Source organism: Salvelinus namaycush, chromosome 23 (genome assembly GCF_016432855.1).
Source record: "Salvelinus namaycush isolate Seneca chromosome 23, SaNama_1.0, whole genome shotgun sequence".
NCBI lineage: Eukaryota > Metazoa > Chordata > Actinopteri > Salmoniformes > Salmonidae > Salvelinus > Salvelinus namaycush.
The window spans coordinates 29674780-29697311 of record NC_052329.1 but is presented as its reverse complement, the minus strand read 5'-3'; the positions used below and the strand labels follow the sequence as shown (position 1 = coordinate 29697311).

Sequence of the window (22532 nt, the reverse complement as noted above, 5' to 3'; positions counted from 1 at the left end):
TTTTTTTTTCTGCCAAAGCAAACGTTATGAAATGCATTGTTCTATCAACGCTGTATTCCCCCTAGTGCAGTCAGCTAGCTGTGTCTGGAGGATACTTGCAATTTAATACATGCTTATATCGGACATATTGACTTCTGTTGGTTTTTGGTTCAAAAGTGCGAAAGTTAGCTGTTGGGGACATTGGCTAGGTAAGCAAATCCAAAGTGTGGATTGCGGTCTCATCTCGTCCTTCTTTCAGCGTCAGGAAACAAATATGCCGATGTCATTTTCTAATTTGAGTGATGTATCCCTTTAAGCCTGACCATTTAGTGGCATTCACCCCTGTGCTCCTGACAGTGGACATCAAGGACATAATGGAGTCAACTCTGGTCAACACGGTCAGCCCAAAAGGGTCCAGGGGAGATATTGTTTGATTCCAACCAGCAACACGATCTGAGGCTGGGTAAAATTAGCCCTGATAAGCGATAAACGCACTTGTCATAAACAGTCAGTGACATGAAGTCAGCGGTAGGCTAATGCTGAGCTGCATGGGGACGACGTGCTCTGTTACAACAAACCAGAGGCATAGTTCTGTGACCTTCGGGTTCAAAAAAGTTGTTTGGTAATTTTAGTTCAAATGGAGGTCCTATCAATGCTCCTTTGACCAAAAATAGTAGTGTTCAGCTAAAAGCAATGCAGCCCAATGTCAACAACACGTGAATAGTTTCAGGCCCTACTTGACAGTCTTTTATGCATACTAGCCTGACTAGTCACCAGTATTCATTCATCATTACTGATTCTCGGCCAAGTATTCAATCTATATTCCCTTTAACTGTTGAATAAATTAGTTAAATTCCTTAGTTTAAGGTATTTTGATTGGGGCGCCTCTGTGCACTGATTGTAATTGCCTTCACTGGTATTTCATCTTAGTTACGATGTACAACAATGTGTTGGTTAAAGCTCAGTAAAAGAGAGCCATGTGTATTGAAATGGTGGATTACCCCAGTAGGTTAAGCCAGGGTTTCCCAAAATCTCCCCTGGGCCCCCCTGGGTGCACGTTTTGGTTTTTGCCCTAGCATTACACAGCTGATTCAAATAATCAAAGCTTAATGATGGTGAGTTGGTAATTTGAATCAGCTGTGTAGTGCTAGGGCAAAAAAACAGCTTATTAGAAAATTTTGCTAATTTATTAAAGCTAAAAAACAGAAATACCTTATTTATATAAGTATTCAGACCCGTTGCTATGATACTCAAAATTGAGCTCAGGTGCATCTTGTTTCCGTTCATCATCCTTGAGATGTTTCTACAACTTGATTGGAGTGCACCTGTGGGAAATATAATTGATTGGACATGATTTGGAAAGGCACACACCTGTCTATGTAATGTCCCACAGTTGACAGTGCATGTCAGTGCAAGAGCCAAGGTATGAGGTTGAAGGAATTGTCCATAGAGCTATGAGACAGGATTCTATCGAGGCACAGATCTGGGAAAGGGTACCAAAACATTTCTGCAGCATTGAAGGTCCCCAAGAACACAGTGGCCTCCATTATTCTTAAATTGAAGAAGTTTGAAACTACCAAGACTCTTCCTAGAGCTGGAGTTTGCCAAAAGGCACCTAAAAGACTACCAGACCATGAGAAACAAGATTCTCTGGTCTGATGGAACCAAGATTGAACTATTTGTCCTGAGTGCCAAGTGTCACATCTGGAGGAAACCTGGCACCATCCCTACAGTGAAGCATGGTGGTGGCAGCATCACCTTCCAACAGGACAATGACCCTAAGCACACAGCCAATATAATGCAGGAGTGGCTTCGGGACCATCATTCTCTGAATGTCCTTGCGTGGCCAAGCCAGAGCCCGGACTTGAACCTGATCTAACATCTCTGGAGAGACCTGAAAAAAGCTGTGCAGCAACCCTCCCCATCCAACCTGACAGAGCTTGAGAGGATCTGCAGAGAAGAATGGGAAAAACTTCCCAAAAACAGGTGTGCCAAGTTTGTAGCGTCATACCCAAGAAGACTCGAGGCTGTAATCGCTGCCAAAGGTACTTCAACGAAGTACTGAGTAATGGGTCTGAATACTTCTGTAAATGTGATATTTTTATTTTTATACACATTTTCAAAAATTTCTAAACCTGTGTTTGCTTTGTCATTATGGGGTATTGTGTGTAGATGGATGATAATGTTTTTTAAATGCCCTGCCATGAAGTGTTTATGGCCTGACAGTTTGATTAGGCTATGTTTCTGAAAATGTCACTCGGGTTGATTCATTTTTCTAGGGTAGGTGGGACGGTAGCGTCCCACCTGGTCAACATCCAGTGTAACTGCAGAGCGTGAAATTCAAAAATACTAAATCCACATTTGTGGCCTGCTGGAGGTCATTTTGCAGGGCTCTGGCAGTGCTCCTCCTTGCACAAAGGCGGAGGTAGCGGTCCTGCTGCTGGGTTGTTGCCCTCCTACGGCCTCCTCCATGTCTCCTGATGTACTGGCCAGTCTCCTGGTAGCGCCTCCATGCTCTGGACACTACGCTGACAGACACAGCAAACCTTCTTGCCACAGCTCGCATTGATGTGCCATCCTGGATGAGCTGCACTACCTGAGCCACTTGTGTGGGTTGTAGACGCCGTCTCATGCTACCACTAGAGTGAGAGCACCGCCAGCATTCAAAAGTGACCAAAACATCAGCCAGGAAGCATAGGAACTGAGAAGTGGTCTGTGGTCACCACCTGCAGAACCACTCCTTTATTGGGGGTGTCTTGCTAATTGCCTATAATTTCCACCTGTTGTCTATTCCATTTGCACAACAGCAGGTGAAATGTATTGTCAATCAGTGTTGCTTCCTAAGTGGACAGTTTGATTTCACAGAAGTGTGATTGACTTGGAGTTACATTGTGTTGTTTAAGTGTTCCCTTTATTTTTTTGAGCAGTGTATTTAACCTTCTTGAAAATATATGTGTTATACATCAAAATAAAGCTTAACTTCTTGTTAATCCAGCCGCCGTGTCAGATTTAAAAAAGGCTTTACGGCGAAAGCAAACCATGCGATTATCTGAGGACAGCGCCCCGCATACAAACACATGAAAATCATATTTCAACCAGGCAGGTGCGACACAAAAGTCAGAAATAGCAATATAAAAAATGCCTTACCTTTGATGATGTTCTTCTGTTGGCACTCCAAAAGGTCCCAGTTACATCACAAATGGTCCTTTTGTTTGATAATGTCCTTCTTTATATCCATAAAAACTCAGTTTAGCTTCAGTCAATAATCCACCCATTTTCCCTCCATCAAAATGCATACAAAATATATCCCAAATGTTACTAATAAACTTTTCCAAACAAGTAAACAATGTTTATAATCAAACCTTAGGTATCCTAATATGCAAATAAACGATCAAATTTAAGACGGAGAATCGTTATTGTCTTTACCGGAGAAAAATACCAAAGAACGCGCTTTCTTCCACGCGCTTGGAAACACTACAGCCAAAATGGGAGCCACCTAGAAAAACTACAATTTCTGGGTCATTTTTCCAAAAACCAGCCTGAAACTCTTTCTAAAGACTGTTGACATCTAGTGGAAGCCCTCGGAACTGCAATCTGGGAGGACTTGGCCTTATAATTAAAGTAATAGCCATTGAAAAAAGTGGTAGGCTGAATTTTTTTGGGGGGGGATGGTTTGTCCTCGGGGTTTTGCTTGCCATATCAGTTCTGTTATACTCACAGACATTATTTTAACAGTTTTAGAAACTTTAGAGTGTTTTCTGTCCAAATCTACCAATTGTATAAATATCCTAGCTTCTGGGCCTGAGTAACAGGCAGTTTACTTTGGGCAGTTTACTTTTCAGGCAGGCAGTTTACTTTTCAAAATACTGCCCCCTACCCCAGAGATGTTAACATCTTGGATTTGATTATAGTTGTCTGCTGAGCTTTGAGGTACTGTTTATTACCAATAAAGATTGCAGTTTTGAAACCTCAGTAAAAGTGCAGTAACTGCAGTCGACTGTGGTATTATAGACGCAGTAATTGCAGAATTTAACTGCATTTATACTGCACTGTAACTGCAGTTATACTGCACTCTGACTGCAATGCACTCTGACAGCAATTTTTTTCCCGTAAGGGTGGGATTTTGGCGAGTACAGCTCCTCTCCATCACCCTTTCTCCCTCTCAGTCCATGCTTATCATGGGCTGGCGGTCGCTCATGGCTCCTGATATTCTTCTCGTAGTGTGCCGCTCGACCGCAAGGAAATTCTGCCGGGTGATTTTCTTTTCAGGATGACATGTCACCTGCTGCCGTAAATTGCTCTTTCCTGGCAAGCCCCAACCCACAAGAGTAATTACTAACAGAGAGGAATACTGTCTGGCAGGTTCCTCCTCTCATTTCTCGTGTGAGACGTGTATTTCACCCAGACTGACTGGTCTGCTACTATGTCTTCTATAACCGTCTCATAGGCTGCATATATTCAATCACTCTCGTTTACTAATATCTATGGCAGTGAAGAGTTTGCGAATGAAAACGATGAAACAAGCTATTGGCAAAGTAACTCATCCGATCCATGTATGGTAATTGAGTGTTAGGATTTGGGTACTGGCTTGGCACCTATTGGAATGTTAGGTGTATAACTTTTTCCTTATACTTTCTTTGATTTCCACCCCATACTGTAGCAGTATCCAATCTTTATCAACTTTATGCAATTTCTTAGTAATATATTTTAGATGGACTGTAATGAGAAAATGATTTTGGTGCTTCTAATGGTAGCTATAATGCCATAGGTCTCCAGACCACAATCGTTGGTATAGAATTACATGCCATTTGTCACCAGACATTGGTTCAAGGGAGTCTGCCGTATGCGCAAGTGAATCAAAGAGGACAATTAGCAGGAAAAGGGCGATTTGAGATGGACACTGGGTAAATACATGGCCTCTAACTGTCCTGGATGCGATGCACTAGACTGTGAAATCAGTCTTTCTGCAAACCTGCCCCAGCCACACACGTGATCTGGTTTGGTAACGTCAGATGTCAGTGTTTTGACCAGCCGGTGGAATGAGGCGACACGATACTCCCAATAAAAACAGCCCCCGACACGCACACACGCACACGCACACACACACAGCTATGTCTTACTATATTTGTGAGGACTTTTTGGGGACCAACAATTAATTCCCATCAAAATCCAAAATCTGCCTGGAGTCTGGAGGCTGCCTGGAGGTCTCAGTCTGCCAGACACCTTTTGGATGCTAACCGGCTCAGCAGAGGTTTCAGTGGAACGTGTTAGCACAAGACCTGCATTCAAATAGTATTTGAAATCTTTCCAATACGTAAACCGTGTTTGATTGAGCTCGCCTGGCGGAATGGGACCAATGAAATAGGCGTGAGAGTGCAAACCCCACCCATCTGGCACATTCCAGGCAGACTTAAGCAAACAGTCAACGTATTTGAAATATTTCAAATACTATTTGAACCCAGGTATGAGAAGCACTAGCTCTCTGATGCGGCGCTCTCCTCACATACCCAGGCATGCCAGAATGATTAGGACACCAGACACCATACAAGGTTTTCAGAATAAAGACCACAGTGGAGATGGATCTATTTGAAGAGAAATGCACCCCAGACGATCACACTCCTCCATTCTTACCAGGAAGTTGGCTGTATTGAGTGGGGCTTGATTATCATGTGTTATTAACACTTCATAACAAAAACATTGGCTTATTTGGCCAACTACTAATTTTGTCCCATCCAAATGGCTTCCCACTCTTGGTGGTTCCCTGTAAGCACAGCTCAAGTCTGGCTCGTGGTTATTTTAATATCAACTCGAGAAGTGCATTCCATGAACAATCACAGTGGAGACTGCCATTATAATCAATTTAAGAAACGTAAAGAACTCTGGCAACAAGATGACTATACTATTTTAATAGCTAGAACCATCAATTTATAGTCCATGGTTCTGTAATGAAAGTAATTCACAAATGCTTCTGAATCTTTATTAGCATGTTGTTCTACCATCTTTTTCTTGTTCATTTGGTCTTCTAACCTCTCTTGACCACTTGTGTGCAAAGAACAGAGGGAGATTGTTACGATATTTTGGATAGCATTGTGTGAGTTTTAATTAAATGCTCTCACTGTCTCTACTACACAATTCAGATTGAACGCAATTTGAAAAGCTTGCCTAATAGACCTACATAGAAGCACAGCATAGTGTGTTCTGTTGAGGTCAATAGGGGTTATTTGAGGTGTTCACCAAGCTATCAGTCTCCCTCTGATGAGCACACTTTGCCGGCAGGCCAATGTCTAACCACACGTGTTCACAGAACTTCACACACAATATTCGTCCCCGGTTTTTAACAGCCTCATGAGTCTCCCTCCAAGGCATTGTCAGATCCAGAGGAGATTCATAGTATTGCCTCCTAAGCCCCTTTTGTGGGAGCTGCAGTGAACCCAGTAGTGTGTGTCTATAGTATGCCTGCAGTGCTAAAGACACTCTTCATAATGGCGCCACAGGCCCCAGCACTGCCACTGAATAGCCCCCACTCTGCTGTGTCATTATTTGTCAGCCCCCCAACCTCTATCCCTTATGAGGTTCTGCTGGGCCTGTAATTAACATGAGTCATTCAGCGTTATTCAGTGGCAGACTTCCTGTAAGTCCTTTCCAATTTATAGACATTCAAGACATTGGGTCATAAGACAAAAATATGTGCTCTTTCCTGAGAGCTCTAAAGTGAAGAGGACACAGCTTTTTTATGGTGGGGGTGGGGGGCAACATCCTGACTGTTTATAAGTTGGAAATGATGCCTTCTGGTGCCCCTGTCCCACACACCCATCTTCACACAGAACTATCAGCCTTAGCTGTGCCTCTTTCTCTGTCCATCTGTCTCTTTCACTTGCTCTCACCCCCCCAGGCTCTGGACACACAGACAGTTAAGGACTTTCCTCACAGCAGACATCCACCAGGACTCGACAGACAGACCTCTCAAGAGCCCCTCGATGATTCGCCTTATTGCTCACAGGCCATCTGCCCAATGTTCTCCTCTTCGGAGATGTAAACTCTGGCTTGACTTTGATTAAGCCTGAGATTTCTCCTCTCGTACTTTACACAAACCTCTGATGTAGCCCTTGGCCTTGAGGGCCGAGACTAATTGAGACCCAGAGTAAAAATGTCTTGGCTTCACATCGATGTGCAGAGATGTTATCGGGGTTCAAATGCAGCCGCAGCGCCTCTTACTGAAGTAGAGGTGGTTTTGAGACCCAGAGTAAACAATGTCTTGGCTTCACATCGATGTCCAGAGATGTTATCAGAGTTCGAATGAAGCCACAGTGCCTCTGACTCAGGTAGAGGTGGTTTTACCGGTGTTGAGGAAGGAAGGCGTCACGCAGATGAGATGACATCCGTCTGTCGGAAGACATTTTTGTTCCTTTTTATCCTATCTCAAGGTCCTAAGTTGTTTCTTTTTGTTTATGGTTAAAGTTCCAAATAGACGTTTTGTGGATGTGTCATTAGCGCTCTGATACATGGAGAATGGCATTGTGTTTCAGGTGATTGGCAGTTAGCGGTGGCCTAGCCATACGATTTTCAATTGTCTTTGGACTGAGGAGTAGCATTCATTTTGTTGTTGCACGATGTGGTAGTCTCTTTGGTCAGAAATAATCCCCAGCTGTCCTCCTCTCCAGCCAGTGTTGTTGGTCTGTACCTGAAGGCCATGTTCATTCATAAGGCTAGCTCTCATCTGACAGAGTTTGCAGCACAGCCCATCTGGAGCCACTTTGGGGATGCAGCCGGCGGATAAAGACGGTGCTCTCGTGTAACCGACCGTATTGTAAATACGTGTTTATTTGTTTGTCTTTCAATCTTTATTACATCCGTGTGGTTGTGTTTAGTTTTTACAAAAAAACAAGTCCTCCAGTAAAGGGAAACTTCGGGATTGAACTCGTGGATACTATTTTTATGTCTGTGTTCAGTATAAAGGAAGGTAGAGGTAGTTTTGTGAGCCAATGCTAACTAGTGTTAGCGCAATGACTGGAAGTCTATGGGTATCTACTAACATGCTAGCAGATACACATATACTTTACGTCATTGTGCTAATGCTAGTTAGCAACTTCCTTCAAACTGCATGCAGAGACATAAAAATGGTATCTACAAGTTCATCTGACTCTGGGGAAATAGATAAAGGCTTATTGTCAAAATCCCGAAATATCCCTTTAAGTCCCTTGGAATCTTTCCCTGAACCTTGGTTTAGGTGGTTGAGGAGAAAAATGCTCTTGTTGTGTATGACAGACTTTAGTATTGTTGATGCAAATGGTTACTGTGAGCTAAAGCGGGCACGTTGCACTGAGGAGGAACACTTTGTCTCAGTCCAGTGTGCCTCTGGGTTTGTGGAACAGTCTGTTAACATGTAATGAGTTGTTTAAAGGCTGGCTGCAGACCTCCATTCCCAGTTTGATTATTCTGCTAGCTAAATAGATTGATATAATTCAGCTTTTTGGCTGCCTAGGCATCTTGCTCTGTTTGGCACCAGCATTGTGGGAATTCTACTAGCAGTTGGCCTTTTTTTCTAAATTTCCCTGTGCACTTACACTGTACATCTGCATACACTAACACCTGCCATGCTTTAAAATCCATCATTCTGACTTTTGTTGGATGTTTTGATTCGGGTAATTAACTCAACACAATTTTGAATCTTGAGTGAAGTGGAAATGTATCAGATATTGCTTAGGTCATCGAGCCAATTTAAGCGTTGTCGTAATTTAAACTGAAGTGTGATGCAGGATTTGGACGGGATGTTTAATCCAACGGCTATTTTTAAATTAGTACGCTAATTCAGCTGTGCTGGAGTCTGACCTTAGAGAAAGTAGTCGTTTCATTTTCCCCATTTCTTTGAGCTCTGTGAAAACACTTTCATGTCCTCCTCCACATTATTGTTTGAAAAAGCGTTTATACTATTGGCTGCCGAGCCCTTGTGTTATTTTCACCCAAGGTTTCAGAATAATAACTACAGTTTATGTGATTGGCACCAGAGGGTTTTACATGGATCACATGGAATGAGTGTTAAAGCCTGAACCCAGACAGGCCTCACATTTTAAACTGGTGTGACAGGCTCGCAGCCCACAGTCATGGCAGATTATCCCTAACAATAAAGCACAGGTTCTTCATTCTCAAGTGCTATAGTGCATTCTTCATGATGGACTTCTGAATCCTTAAATCCATTTTGATAATCGTCCATGTCACATGTGTCAAACTCATTCCATGGTCTGCGGGTTTTCGCTCCTCCCTTGTACTTGATTGATGAATGAAGGTCACTAATTAGTAAGGAACTCACCTCACATGGTTGTCCATGTCTTAATTGAATGGAAAAAACAAAAACAAGCAGACACTAGGCCCTCCATGGAACGAGTTTGACACCTCTGGTCTACATCAAAAACAAGAAGATGCTTTTCCATACATTTTTCATCAACCCTGTGTGTATCAAGGTATTAAATGTAGGTGAGAGAGTAGTCCACTGCGTCTTCAACTATCATGTCACTTCGAAGCAGCTAGGGTGTTCCACCAAGGGTTCCAGTGAGAAGAAATGACAATCAACTAGCAGAGCCAATATGCTCCACATCTGCTGATATTAAGGGGTTCTTCCCAGCATGTGCATCACGGTCTGTCTCTGTCTGTCACAGACGATGAATTAACTGTCTTTCTCACTCCCTTTTCCATTGCCTACCCGAACAACACCACGTCTCGGGCTGTCACTTTTTCCGAGCGAATTTCACATGTCAATTAGGCACTTTTCCAAATGGAATATAGTTATCACGTTGATGTTTTTGCAGTGTCAGAAGAAATTAAAGCACCTATTAGAATTTGAAACGGGGCTGTTTAAACATGGCTGGCTGCGGGGAGAGTGTAGTAACCCTTTTTTTCCATTCTTTCTGAGGTGGAGAAATGTATTCCCTGCTAATGCTGCGTGTCCCTGTCAAAGCCGCTGCCAGTCAAAATGGGCTGCACTTCATAAACTGAACACCCGGGTCAGTAGTACGAAATAAAATGTACTACTGTTGATTCCAAACAACTCGCTTTTTAGTTCCATCACCTTACATTAGCTGTGGTCCAATGTCAGCCCTTAAATGGTTTGTCTGGACCAGTGCAGCTTTTGTCTTGTTATCCCAGAGAGGCCTGCATTCCATCCACCGATGCTAATGTTGAGAGGCTGGTTAGCTATTGCACTTTGCGTTGCATCGTTTTCATCAATGATACTATAATATGTACTGTATAATATATTTAGATTGTATGTGGTGGTGGGAATTCACGGGTGCCATTCATCGATATATCAAGATGCCTGATCTTTTCCAGAGTCAACATCGCCCACTGTGAAACATACCATTCTTTAGTAGGCTTACTTCTTAGGTTGGTTTCCCTACATCGTTACTCACAGCAGGAGACCTTCACCGGGTGCACCAAGTTAGGGTGAGCTTATTTCAATGTGAACATGACGTACTCTGATGCTGACTGTGAAAGACATCACAGCGTATCAAAGAGTGCAAGGCCCTGCTGGGAGTGTTTCCAGGGCCTCCGTGTTTCCTGATGAAATAGTGCAGTCGGGCTGCTATAAACCTGCTATAAAGCTTCCCCAAGACATAAACCACGGCCGCGTGCATGTCAGACCAGCCCCCCCAGGACATTATAGATGGGGGAGACTTGGGAGGTTCCCAATGCTTCAAGAAGGATCTGCCGAAAAGTCCAAAGATTTTCCCAAATTAGGGAAAGAATAATGCACTTTTTTAATGTTTGTCTGGAAGAGAGTATGTTTGGTCTCGGCAGCTTGTGCTCACGTGCTTGTGTTTGACTCGTCTCTGCTGTTCTGTCGTCGTAAGCGACCATTATTTAGGCTAATGCGCTTGTCTCCGGTTGGTATGTGGCGTTGAACGGACACTCATCATTGTCCACATTCTGAGTTTTTAATGAGCAGAGGTAACTTCAGAGGCATGAAGAGTAGGAGATCCATGGCAAAAAAAAATGCAAGGTCCACTTCCCAGAATTCATAGCTGCTCTGTGAGACATGGCAGTTTCTTCAGTCAAGCACAAGTATTGAGCTCAATATGCATCAAATTTTAGGATGGAATCCATATGACTTGTGTTACATAAGTTCTATTTTCTCATTAGAACTCCTAGTCATTGTTATTTGAACTCCGAAGTAGACTCATTGGAACGTATTTTTAAAATGAACTTATCTTCTCTCTCCCTCCGAGGCATACAACATACTGTATGTGCAACGATAATAATTGCTCAATCTTGAGAGAGGTTCTTAGCAGGCAATCCTTCATAGGCTTTTATAGTAAAATTTTCTCACAGTCCCGCATCGTGGTTCCACACAGATGTCATCATGTATTGGTTTGGTAAGCCAGCCTCGCTGTTATGAAACATACTAACAATGACAGGGTTTAAGATAGTCAAAACAAAAACGAGATCCACGTTTTCTCAGAACCGTCCATGTCCCTCAGCAGTGTAATGAAAAAACCTGTAATGAAATAACTAAATTAAGGGCCTTGAAATGTGCCATGAACCATATTTTTGTGGATTTTACAGTATTATGTAACATCTGCAGAGTGTTATTCATTGATTTTGATCACGTCTCTCATCCAATTGAATACAGTCTGGATACAAACTATTTTTGTGTACACTGTTTGCGTAAGCCCTACTCAAGAGACCAACAGCAAATCTTCTCTCCCTGTGTGTGTATGACTGTAAACACACCGATCATTTTACAAGCATGGCACGTTCTTTGGACGACTTTTGTTTAGTTGATTAATACCATCTACTGCATTTCTGTAAGGCTATTGGAATGTAGTACGGCCATTACCTTGTGCTCAAAATACCTCTGCACATGTGGATGGGGGTTGTTGCGTTCTGTGCCTTTATGCTGTAAGTCAGTGTGGAGTGGATCCTATTGTTTGTGTGTGTCATACTGTCTCTTCAATGTATTTTTTGCGAACAGGTTTTAATCTTGTTGGGAGTAAAATGTCCTCTCCATGTGACAGCATCGTCATACACAAGTCTTCATTTAGAAGTGGACGGTTTACCTTGTCAGAAGTCAATTGTAGGGATGCACGATATATCGGTGAATATATCGGAATCGGCCGATATTAGCTAAAAATGCCAACATCGGTATCGGCCCAATGTCTAGTTTAACGGCGATGTTAAAAACCGATGTCAAAGCTACTGTGTATATAAAGTAGGTACATAACGTAATGACGCCACGTAAAATGTTGCGCTACACGTGCAACACAGCATTCCTAACCTAGCCCACACAATTTCTGCTGTGTGGATCAAGCAGTCAACAAGTCGAGCAGTCATTTGAAAGAGTTACAAAATATCATCGAGACAACTCAAAGGCGAAATCCATTAAAGCCAAGATAATGGAATTCATTGCCCTTGACAATCAACTGTTCTCTGTCGTGGGTGATGTTGGCTTTCGCCAACTGGTCAAGCACCGGTACACACTACCAAGTGCGCTATTTTTTAGATGTTTCCCTATCGGAGTTACACAGTAATAGTGCCACTGCTATTAGCTTCACGACATTCATACTATGGAACATCGTTTGGGTCTTTGCGTGTAAAAGAAGATACAGTAGCACTGTCAAAGTTGTACAAAAAAAGTCTGCAAACAAGCCAACACCGGCCACGAACGATGTGTTTACAATACCGCGTTGGTAATATTTGTTCGACCGCAACTTCTGGGGTAGCTAGCTAGCTTTAGCATGGTACCTAGTGTCGTGTCTTTGGCTATGCCGGATTAAGTGATATGACATGCTATTCTATAAAATCCTTTCTCTGTAATTAATATTACCTGATTGAGCTAATCATGTAAATGTAATTAACTAGAAAGTCGGGGCACCACGAAATAATATTTATAGAGCAGTTATCTTCCGAATAAACTCTTAAAGACCTAGTAATATTTTACATCAATAGCAGTCAATATTAATCGTCACCTTATTTCAGTCTCATCTGAAAGTTGTAAATTCTTGATTATCTTCACGAACCCATGCTAACAAGTTGACAAAATCGGGTTTAATTATTTCTTTACTAAATACCTAACTAATCACACAGAATTACATATACACAGAATGAATCATACCTTGATTACAAATTATGTCATAAAGGAAAACGCCCCTAGCGGACAGAACAGATATGACAGCTGGTTGCACAAAGAAAAGGGGTCTGGGTTTGAGTGAAAGAGCGGGAAGACTGAAGAACAAAGGGAGAAGCGATGTCTCTATCGGGCCGTAGGCAGCTACTCTATCGTAAATACAGAATCTTATGCATTCTAAATTACCGCCCATTTGGAAAAGGAAAATGCAATAAATATTTACTCTGAGCTGCGCTTCGGTAGGTTGGTCGTAGATGCTGGTCGTGTTGGCCAACAGAGATCTTCCTGTCCTCGGAAGAATGTCTCTGGTGGTAAATTGGATACGTTGTAGTAACGTCGTTGTGTGGTAGACCGAATACTCTGTCTGTTCTTTCCTAGCCCACGTTTGCAGCTGCTGTTGCTAACTCAACGGCTAGGAGGTATCACTTCTGTAGCGAATAAGAGTTCAAAGTTCATACCATTCGCAACCAAAGCTCATGCTGAGGTTGGCTTCGTTCTGTAGTTATTATCTGAACCCTTCTGACATCGGATCGTCATCCTAATGTACCCGGAACAGAAGGTTACATTTTCGTCAAGGGCTTATATAGTGGAGGGAGAAGGGTGTGTTTCATAGTTTTATAACCCATGTCTCTTCACAGGGGCGGGCCACTGATTGAGCAGACCCCTAACCTTTTGAAAACCTAAATCTCTCATTTGGAAGCTAAAATTACATTTGATCTTTTCATCAATCATTTTATATTTAAACATTTGAATTGCACAACAATTCCATGTGAATCTGATAACTATAATGTGTAGACTTTCCCAGATACAGTTTAGGTCGTCCTTTCATCAGTCATAATGTATCAGATGACAACCGAACTGACATCATATTCATTAACCTCTAATTCCTCCCAATCCCGGATCCGGGAGCACCCCCATCAGTAAAAAAGCTGACTAGCATAGCCTAGCATAGCGTCACAAGTAAATACTAGCATCTAAATATCATTAAATCATAAGTCCAAAACACCAGATGAAAGATACACATCTTGTGAATCCAGCCATCATTTCTGATTTTTAAAATGTTTTACAGGGAAGACACAATATGTAAATCTATTAGCTAACCACGTTAGCAAAAGACACAACTTTTTTTACTCCACCATTTTTTTCCTGCTTAGGTAGCTATCACAAATTCGACCAAATAAAGATATAAATAGCCACTAACCAAGAAACAACTTCATCAGATGACAGTCTGATAACATATTTATTGTATAGCATATGTTTTGTTAGAAAAATGTGCATATTTCAGGTATAAATCATAGTTTACCATTGCAGCCACCATCACAACTCTCACCAAAGCGACTAGAATAACTACAGAGAGCAACGTGAATTACCTAAATACTCATCATAAAACATTTCTGAAAAATACACAGCGTACAGCAAATGAAAGACAAAGATCTTGTGAATCCAGCCAATATTTCAGATTTTTTAAGTGTTTTACAGCGAAAACACAATATAGCATTATATTAGCTTACTACAATAGCAAACCACACAACAGCATTGATTCAAGCCAAAAATAGCGATAACGTATAACCCAGCAAAAGATATTAATTTTTTCACTGACCTGCTCAGAATTCTTCAGATGACAGTCCTATAACATCATATTACACAATACATATAGAGTTTGTTCGAAAATGTGCATATTTAGCGGCACAAATCGTGGTTATACAATGAGAAAAGTAGCCAAGCTGCCAACAAAATGTCGGGAGAAATCTTGGGAGAGGCACCTATTCTAATCGATAACTAATCATAAACTTGACTAAAAAATACAGGTTGGACAGCAAATGAAAGATACATTAGTTCTTAATGCAATCGCTGTGTTACATTTTTAAAATTAACGTTACTACGACATACAGCGTGCGTTAAAGCGAGACCGCACGGAAATTAATGGCGGATTATGCATTTGACATTTTTCAACAGAACAACGAATTAACAGCATAAATAGTTCTTACTTTTTGATGTGCTTCCATCAGAATCTTGGGAATGTTGTCCTTTGTCCAAAAGAATCGTTGCTTGGTTGTAGAATGTAGTCTTCAACGTTGCAATTAGCAGTAAACATTAGCCATGTGGGCCAGACATCCCCAACTCCCTAGAACGCAACACTAATAAATATCCGAAAATCGCAATATACTGACATAAACTGATATAACTCGGTTTAAAATAACAACATTATGATGTCTTTAACAGCTATATCGAATAAAAACAGAGCCGGATATATCTAAGAGCTATAACCGGAGCTTTCTAGTACGACATGCCAAGGTCCTTCCTGCGTCAGAGCGAAGTGAACAAAGACCGGACCCTTCGTTCCCAAGCCATTTATAACCTCTCAGATCTGCCTAGAGACTCCATTTCAAATCTCACTATTCGCTGACATCCAGGGGAAGGCGTATGCAGTGCATCTCAACCAATAGAAGACAGGCAAATTAATAAACTGACCTGGGAACAGCTTGCAGAATTCAGCATTCTCACATCCACATAGGAAAAAGGCTCCAACTCGAGTTCTGTTTTATTCACAGATATAATTCAAACGGTTTTAGAAACTAGAGTGTTTTCTATCCAATAGTAATAATAATATGCATATTGTACGAGCAAGAATTGAGTACGAGGCAGTTTAATTTGGGAACGAAATTATTACAAAGTGCAAACAGCACCCCCTATTGAGAAGAAGTTTTAAGTACCAACGCATATTTTCAACTGGTTCTATTACGGAAATATGGTTCCTTTCCCTCCACTTGTTTGATGTTCCCAGACTCTCTGTTTAACAAAGGCTATTCAAGAGTCCCTCTGTAGAGTCAAGAGAGAGGGAAGGGAGAAAGGTATTTATGGGGGGGGTCATAAACCTTACCCACAGGCCAACGTCATGACACTAGCTAGCACCAATACAACCAGCCTGAAAACAATGACCAGTAGAAACTGCAGTCATTTTCATTATTCTTAGCAATGATTTAGGAATCCTTGTAAGTATTAGCTAGGTTGTCACTTGTTGTTCAGCTAATTGAAATTGAACTTCAGTTCATGAAAATAAATAGCTAGCCAGCTACTTAACCCTCTTGCCCAAAGCTAACGTTTTAAGCAGCCAGCTAGCTTCATCTGGCTAGTGAGGGTCGACCGCCCGGGTTATGTGTTGTGAAGCTAGCCACAATAAGGATTAGTCGAATTTGCAGTTTGCCTTCAAATTAAAAGTGTCATTGACAGTGATGCAAATGAATACAAATAGTAGAATTATGCCATACTTTTATTTTGAAGGCTAACTGCAAAATCCACTATTGTGGCTAATCCTTATTATGGCTATCTTCACATAGATGGGTCCGACCACCATTAATCAAATAAGGTTATTTTAGATGATGACGCCTAACTATATAGTTAGCGAGCTACTGAACCATATTATTTTGTGTTTTTTGACGTGTATCTTTTTTGACACGCAAAGACCCAGATGGCGTTCCATAGAAATCCTGGTGGAGAATGAAATGACTGAACAAATGAACAACGAAACAGCACAGCAATTAAGTGAAAGAAATAGGTTTTACTGGTTATGGAGACTTATGTAAATGCCAACAAAATAACTTTTTGGTGTGTGTGTGTATATAAATATATATATATATATATATATATATATATATATATATATATATATATATATATATATATATATATATATATATATATATAACCTTTATTTAACTAGGCAAGTCAGTTAAGAAAAAAATATTATTTACAATGACGGCCCGGACGACACTGGGCCAATTGTGCGCTGCCCTATGGGACTCCCAATCACGGCCGGATGTGATACAGCCTGGATTCGAACCAGGGACTGTAGTGATGCCTCTTGCACTGAGATCCAGTGCCTTAGACCACTGTGTCCGTGTGTGTTAACTATTTAACTGTACTAGAATGCATAAAAGGCCGCAAAGAATGTAAATATCGGTTATCGGTATCGTTTTTGGGGGGGGGGATGCGTGCAAGTAAAATATTGGGTATTGGCCAAAATGTAATATCGGTGCATCACTAGTAAGTTGATATTTCAACTAAAGGAACTGTGATGACATTTATGACGGATGTGGAGGTCCTGGGCTGGCGTGGTTACGCGTGTTCTGCGGTTGTGAGGCCGGTTTTAATGTCCTGCCAAATTCTTTAAAACAACATTGGAGGTGGCTTATGGTAGAGAAATTAACATTAAATTCTCTGGCAACAGCTCTGTTGGACATTCCTGCAGTCAGCATGCCAATTATATGGTCCCTCAACTTGAGACATCTGTGGCATTGTGTTGTGCGACAAAACTGCACATTTTAGAGTGGCCTTTTTATTGTCCCCAGCACAAGGTGCACCTGTGTAATGATCATGCTGTTTAATCATCTTCCTGATATGGAACACCTATCAGGTGGATGGATGATCTTGGCAAAGGAGAAATGCTCACTAACAGGGATGTAAACAAATTTGTACACAACATTTGAGAGAAATAAGCTTTTTATGCATATGGAACATTTGAAAAATGGGACCAACACTTTACATGTTGTGTTTATATTTTTGTTCAATATATCTACAGTATGTTTTCCTGATCACATCCCTGATGTGTGTGTTGTCTGTCACTTGCAGTTGGCTTAACGTGAGTGTGGCTAACCTGACCTGTACCCAGTATTGGGTGATCTACCTGCGGGTGCTGCAGGAGGCGGTGTGGCTGGGGGGCAGCCTACCAGCCCAGCTCCGCCCGGCGCATAGCCACCAACAGGAGGAGGACACCAAGCAGCAATCCCTGCACTGCCTCATGAAACTACTACCAGGCAAGTGATTACTAATAACGAAGAGGCAGGCTCATGTTCATTAGGCACCAAATGGAAGAAAATGGACTGAAACCGGGAGGGATTATGGACATGTTCAATAAGAAATCTTAATTTTAGTTTTTACGTTCAAATGTACTATTTTATGAACATTACAAATAAACAGGACCCAGGAGTTTATCCTGACCTTGTGACCTGACCATGAAAAAGAAACTAGGTTATAACTTTGGTCCATTACAGCAAATTATCAGGAAAAACTCATGGCCCATACTCACTCATTCCTATCTACCTCTGCAAACACAATTCATTTGTATTACGGTAGTTTGTAAACTAACTATTGATTTTTCTAAGAAGCCATTTCAGGGACTGCTGGTCTTACTTTATCCAACTAGCTATGTTTTTAGTTCATATATTTTTGGTGACCTTGGCTGTTCTGAGTTCTCTGTGGAGTCCTATGTGGCCTCTCAGTTCTATATTTGTACTCTTCTGTGTTTACAGATCTGCTCTCAGAAATGCTGGGCTCGGACAAATACAGACTAAGCTGGCAGACTGCACTGGAATCTCTGCAGAACCCTTACATAAACAGGTGACCACACACAAAAAAACAAAGTCATATACACTTGCCTGTCTGTCTGGCTATGATTTAAAGAGCCTGACATCATGGTCTTACAATAGATTATGAAGGAACATGACATGAGGAGTTGATAAAGGGTTCTAAAGCTAAGTGATGAGCTGGTTGTGAATCAGTGGGCATCAGCCAAGCTTTATAGCGTGTTCCATATGATATACCTCTTTCCAGACACGTTTCCATTGGGTCAAGCTGATGATTTATACATTGCCAGCCCTTTGTTCTTAAGATGCATCAGTTTTGATTATAGCGGCATGCATCACCCTAATCTTCTTATTGAAATGTTCAAATAAGGTGTGTGTGCGTAAGGTACAGTATAATATATTTACGACTCAACTAAGTCCATGTAGTGTTTGAAACATGCTGTTAAAATCAAGAGAGTTGTCTCATGAATTTTCATCACTGGAACGAAGAACACGGCCAATTGTAAGGATTCCATTGCTGAAGTAATTTGGCTCGTTGAACCTCGTAGGAGCTTAGGTTTTGGTCCTCTTGGGCTGTATGCTTTCGCCTAAATCATGCCTTGATGTGAATGGGGGAAATTGCAATAAAATTGCAGAAATATCAGCTTGTGATTTGGCCCATTGTAAAACTCGCAAGCCCCAAAATTACGAAGTTTTCAACATTTTAAACAAACTTAAAATGTCCACCTGTAACTGGCGATAGTTAAATGGTGGATACTTTTGGACAGAGGAAATGTTGGAGAGTTGATTTCTGGGAGACCGCTGACTTTTAACCTGTGACTCTTACCCTGTACAGACACCTGGTCTACTGTATCTGGGACCTTTTCCTCAAGTTCCTCGTCCCTGAAACATCTGAGGAAAACTTTCAGAAAACCCTGCTGCAAAGTCTCTCCAAAAACGCAGAGAAACTACCACCATGAAAGTCGTGGGAGAGATACTGGGGTACACACGCACACGCACACGCACACACGTTTAATCAACTGTCAGTGAATAGACCTCGATGAAAGTCCAGCCTAATGTATCTGGATAAATTCCATTATTCATGTTTCCCCACCTTTAACTCTGACATTTTGGACCCAAGGTCATCCGGGTCTGTCTCTGATTTAGTCCATAACATTTGTGGGTCTCAAACATCGGCCACACATCCGGAGCAGCTTTGATTACCCAACACCTGTTTTCTGTTTGATCAGAATATGTGTCTGATCTCCAAAAGCCCAAACACACGTATGTGTGGGAAAAGCCGCAGTCCCAAACTTCCCAAATCCATCCTTTTTCCTGCTTCCTAAAGCCTCCAGCTTTGGACCAAACTCATTTCAGATTGACTCCACACCAACATGATCCCTTGTGGTCTTTCTATATTCTATTGGAGAAGTCCAATTAGATTGTTTCCCCACATCAGGCTTACTGTGTCGTGCTTTGCCCTTTCAGGATGACTTGCCTATGTGTTCCCCGTTATATGCCGCTATTCCTTTTGATCCCTTGGCTCTACACCAAGCTGCACATGTGCTGTGTTGCATTAATACTCTACTCCCTCACTCCTGAGGCCTGGCTCGTACTGATATGGCCCACTGACATGTTTCTGTTAAAGTGGTCACTCATACGTTTTGAACTTATGATGAAGGCCACTGCACTTTAAAGCGCTTGATAGCCACTTTTCCCATGGGCCTGACATGGTTGTTTTAAATAATATATGCTACAAGTACATGCAATTTTCAGTGGTCTCTCTGCTACTTTTTAAAATTATGATACATTTTATGAGTACCACCAACACAGTGAATGGGAAAATGGATTCAAAGGGAACTCCCTCTGCTGGTGATTTGCTGAATGTGCAATCATACTGGAGGGCTGTGATTGGTTAATGGCCTATAATGTAAATGTTTATGTATAGCGTTTATAATTTCTTTACAAGTAGCAGAGAGCCCACTCTGGAAATGTGATGTTTTTGAAGAGTATATTGTTTCAAACAGTATGTTTAAAAATAAGCTAAATCAAAAAGGGCACTTTTGAGATATTAATAATATTATTGTTAATGTTAAAACAAATAATGTGGAAAAATGTATTTCAGATTATAGCCATAATGAATATTTCAGAGGAGTATAATGACACCGTGATGTCTGTACCATGTACCGTTTACGGCTCATGGGGTCTTACAGGAGGCATGTATAGGTAGGTCTAAAAAGGGCCTAAAATGGCCACTTTCATCATGATTTTCTCAAAAAAGCATGTTACACATCCTTCCTCCCAATTAAGTTTTTATGTGAGAATTGCCAGGACAATCTGAGATGCCCAAAATATTTTTGGGCCATGCTGATGTGTAATCGCCTAACTATGCCTAACCTATGTCTTTGAAACTGGCACAAAGACTTCTCAACATTGCATGAAACAAGATGTTCACCGTGTTTAACAATCCCCACTCTTACTGATGCTTATTAATGCCTTTAAATGTGTACGGTAGGTCTGATGCCAGATAAAGCTCATGCAGGTAGCATCTCATGTCAGAGGTCCAATATGTCCAACACAGTCTGTTGCACTCATCTTTGTCTTAAAATAAGATATGTCATTCTTTATTTCTGTATTCTTGTTAACGTGATTGACTTATTTGATTCTGTCTATAACTTATTTGTTCGATTGTAATAATGCTTTCTGTGAAAATGTATATTGATCAAAAATAATGAGAGGGATACCAGTAGGGAATGCTTTTAAATTGCCTTAAACATGGCTGGAAGAGGTCTCGTCTGTCTTTACTATGTATTCTGTGGACATGCCTTTTGTAGATCGTGTCATAAAGTAGTAGCAAACCTCAGTGACAAGGTGGGTTCTGATGTTGTGCTGAATGTTGTATACTGTGATGTTTATTCTCTCCTGAACACATTCTTAGCTGTTACCTCTGTTCCTGTTGAATCCTTTGTGATGAACATTAGGGTTAGCTTGCATTCTGCAAGACCATTGTCCTGTCCTCAAATGTATCACGTCACATGAAATGTTCAACACGTAACTCATTTAAAAAAATTGTGAGTGCTTTTCTCACATGGAACACACTGCAAATCTGAAAGTTTGTTACGTGGCTTTTGTTACAAGTTGTTCGAGTACTGAATTTTTGTTGTTGTTGTGTCAAATGATATTATGTCCTCTGTATGGTGCCATTATAGACACAATAATATGTTTACCCTCACGATAAAAATAAGTTATCAGTGATTAACTAACTTACAGAAGAGGTATTGTTTGTCATTTGTTTGGTTTCTCGTCAGAAGGGTTCTGCTTGCAATAGCTACTAGTCTCGCCGTTTCTCACTAACTTCCTTTTTGTCAACACCAAAGCTCATTCTCAATTGTATTTTCTCGATTCCTCTTGTCCTCTCTCCTTGCCTCCTCAAAACACATTGGAGGAGAAGGTCAGAGGGGAGGGAGCTAGGAACCGAGAAAATACAATTTACCACTTAATTACGTGTCTGATTTGACATTACAATCCCAATTCAGTTTTCACCAGTCAGACTTTGGGTGCCATTTTACATATTAATGCTTTGAATGTAACTCTGTCAGTGTGGTATAACTGGACTCACAAGGTTTTACATTTGCTGCTGTTGATCATTTCCAAAACCAATAAAATGACCAAAAGTCGATTAGTGTACATCATTTGTCGTTCAATTATTATCAAACTAGGCTTAAAAAAATGTATTATGAGAAGACTTTTATAAGGTGGTCACGCATGTTTATGACAACAACTCTACAATGCATTTAAACCACATCCCAATGCATTCTATTTCTTAGTGTCGGCTAAAGTGCTATCAACATTTAACATGAATGCAAACGTATTTTCTCCAGACCATAACAGTGAGGTCACTGAGGCTGAGGCCCAGTAGTTTCTTTTGATTTGAGCATTTCATTGGCTAAATCATTTACAACTCATAGCCATATAGCCAGCATGGCCCCATTTAAGAAGAGCCAGAATGTGTTCATGACTAGAACATAGGTAATCCATCTTCTTTAGGCAATGGCCCAGAGCTGCAACATCAAACACAGTCATCGCCTCTCTAC

General features: G+C 41.2%; 1 protein-coding gene across 1 annotated transcript in view; it reads left to right on the top strand.

Annotated features, from left to right (window-relative positions):
* The window catches only part of LOC120018628 (sorting nexin-19-like), a 33545-nt gene extending 11441 nt beyond the window's left edge, over positions 1 to 22104 (top strand). Inside the window, exons 3-5 of the mRNA XM_038961832.1 lie at positions 17726 to 17910; positions 18406 to 18493; positions 19295 to 22104. Of these exons, the coding sequence (XP_038817760.1) occupies positions 17726 to 17910; positions 18406 to 18493; positions 19295 to 19418 (397 nt within the window). The 3' untranslated portion in view covers positions 19419 to 22104. The remainder of the gene's footprint in view (positions 1 to 17725; positions 17911 to 18405; positions 18494 to 19294) is intronic.
* Positions 22105 to 22532: the final 428 nt, after the last annotated feature.